Genomic DNA, 1405 nt, shown 5'->3' with positions numbered 1-1405 from the left:
GGGGCCCCCCCAGCGCAGCCTGAGCTGGCAGGCCATGGAGCAGATCCGGTGAGCAGGGCGGGAGGTGGTGCCGCTGGCAGCCTAGCCCTGGAGCGCGGGCAGGGCAGGTTCTGGCCAGTGCCCCCGGTGCGGGCTGCTGGAGCAGCCGGTGTCCCCCTGTGGCTGGGACGAAGGCACCGCTGTGCTTGCCAGGCTCTGGGCTGGCAGTGACTCTGCCTCTCCTGGCAGGTACCTCAGGCAGGCCTTCCCCGAGGAATGGCCCGTGGCCCGCCTGGCCCAAGGTTTCTGTGTCAGCACGGATGTCATCCAGAGGGTGCTGAGGAGCAAGTTCTCTCCCCCGCTGGAGCGAAGGATGAAGCAGGATGCCAAGGTGTTGGGTAAACAGGGGAGCCGGGAGCAGCAGCCTGGCCCAGACCGGAGAGCTGAGCTGGTGGCCGTCTCTGCAGGAGAAGCAGAGTCTGGAGCCCTTATCGCGCCTGGGGGCCAGTCCAGCAGCTCAAAACCCCAGAGAAATCGGCAGCTTTGGGGAGCTGGGGAGAGGCAAAACAGAAGGAAGGCCCAACCGGAGCCTCTTCAGGAGGATGGAACCAAGCCTGTGGCTGGGATGGGAGCCGCCCTCATGAGAAACTCTCCGGCAGGAGGAGACGCTGAAGAGTGGGATGGCGAGGTCCTGAGTGAGGAAGAGCTGGAGGAGCTGGCCGCAGAAGGCCGGGGCACCGGCACCAAAGTGATGCAGAGAGGACAGGAATATTTTGACAGCAATGGGAATTTCTTGTATAGGATCCCAGCTAGACTAGCCCATGGGGAGGGGGAGAACAACATGCAGCCCTTTCCCCAGTCTGGTGGTGAAAAGAGTGGGTAGGGTGTGGGTTGGCTTCTCTTACTGTCGGCCTGCCCAGGGCGTGGGGCTGGCTCATGTTACTGTCCTTTCCACCCAGGGAAAAATAAAATATTACAAAGTCCCTGCTGCCTCGCGTGACCCTCTCCTGGACTTGGTCACAGCTGTATGTGTCCCTTTGCTGAGGAGGCCTCTGGCACCCTCCTGCCCAATGTGCGTCCCCTCCCGCCAAGGCCACCCTAAGGAGCAGCGACGCTGGCTGTGCAGCGGGCTTGTTACCCCCTCGGGCGCTGAGCTTTCCTGGGCTCAGGGAGCAGTTGGGTGGTGGCTGTGGGACGGGGTTTCAGACGCTACACTCCTGTACCCATGGAGCAAGTGTTTCAGGCTCTTGGCAGCCTCTGGCAGCCTGGCCTGCAGCGGCCCTGCTCTGGTCACGGGGAAGGGTGGGGTGCAGGCTGGGGAAGGGTGGGGTGCACGCTGAGGGAGGGCTGTTCACACAGGTCACAGCTCCCCTGAGGTTTTTATGGCCCGGTGTGGCCAGGCTCCAGGGCCCTGCGGACCCTGCCC

The 1405-nt window shown here is 63.6% G+C and overlaps 1 protein-coding gene across 1 annotated transcript; it reads left to right on the top strand.

Moving 5' to 3' along the window:
• The first annotated feature begins 6 nt into the window (after positions 1–6).
• On the top strand, positions 7–962 carry NGRN (neugrin, neurite outgrowth associated). Its single transcript, XM_024221845.1, has 2 exons — positions 7–48; positions 229–962. The coding sequence occupies exons 1-2, from the start codon at positions 35–37 to the stop codon at positions 860–862; spliced, it is 648 nt and encodes a 215-aa protein (XP_024077613.1). The 5' UTR covers positions 7–34; the 3' UTR covers positions 863–962.
• The last annotated feature ends 443 nt before the right edge of the window (positions 963–1405 follow it).

This window comes from Terrapene carolina, unplaced genomic scaffold, assembly GCF_002925995.2.
Source record: "Terrapene carolina triunguis isolate 2854851 unplaced genomic scaffold, T_m_triunguis-2.0 Scaffold18879, whole genome shotgun sequence".
Lineage (NCBI taxonomy): Eukaryota > Metazoa > Chordata > Testudines > Emydidae > Terrapene > Terrapene triunguis.
The sequence above is the reverse complement of the archived record's forward strand: the minus strand, read 5'-3'. Positions and strand labels throughout refer to the sequence as shown.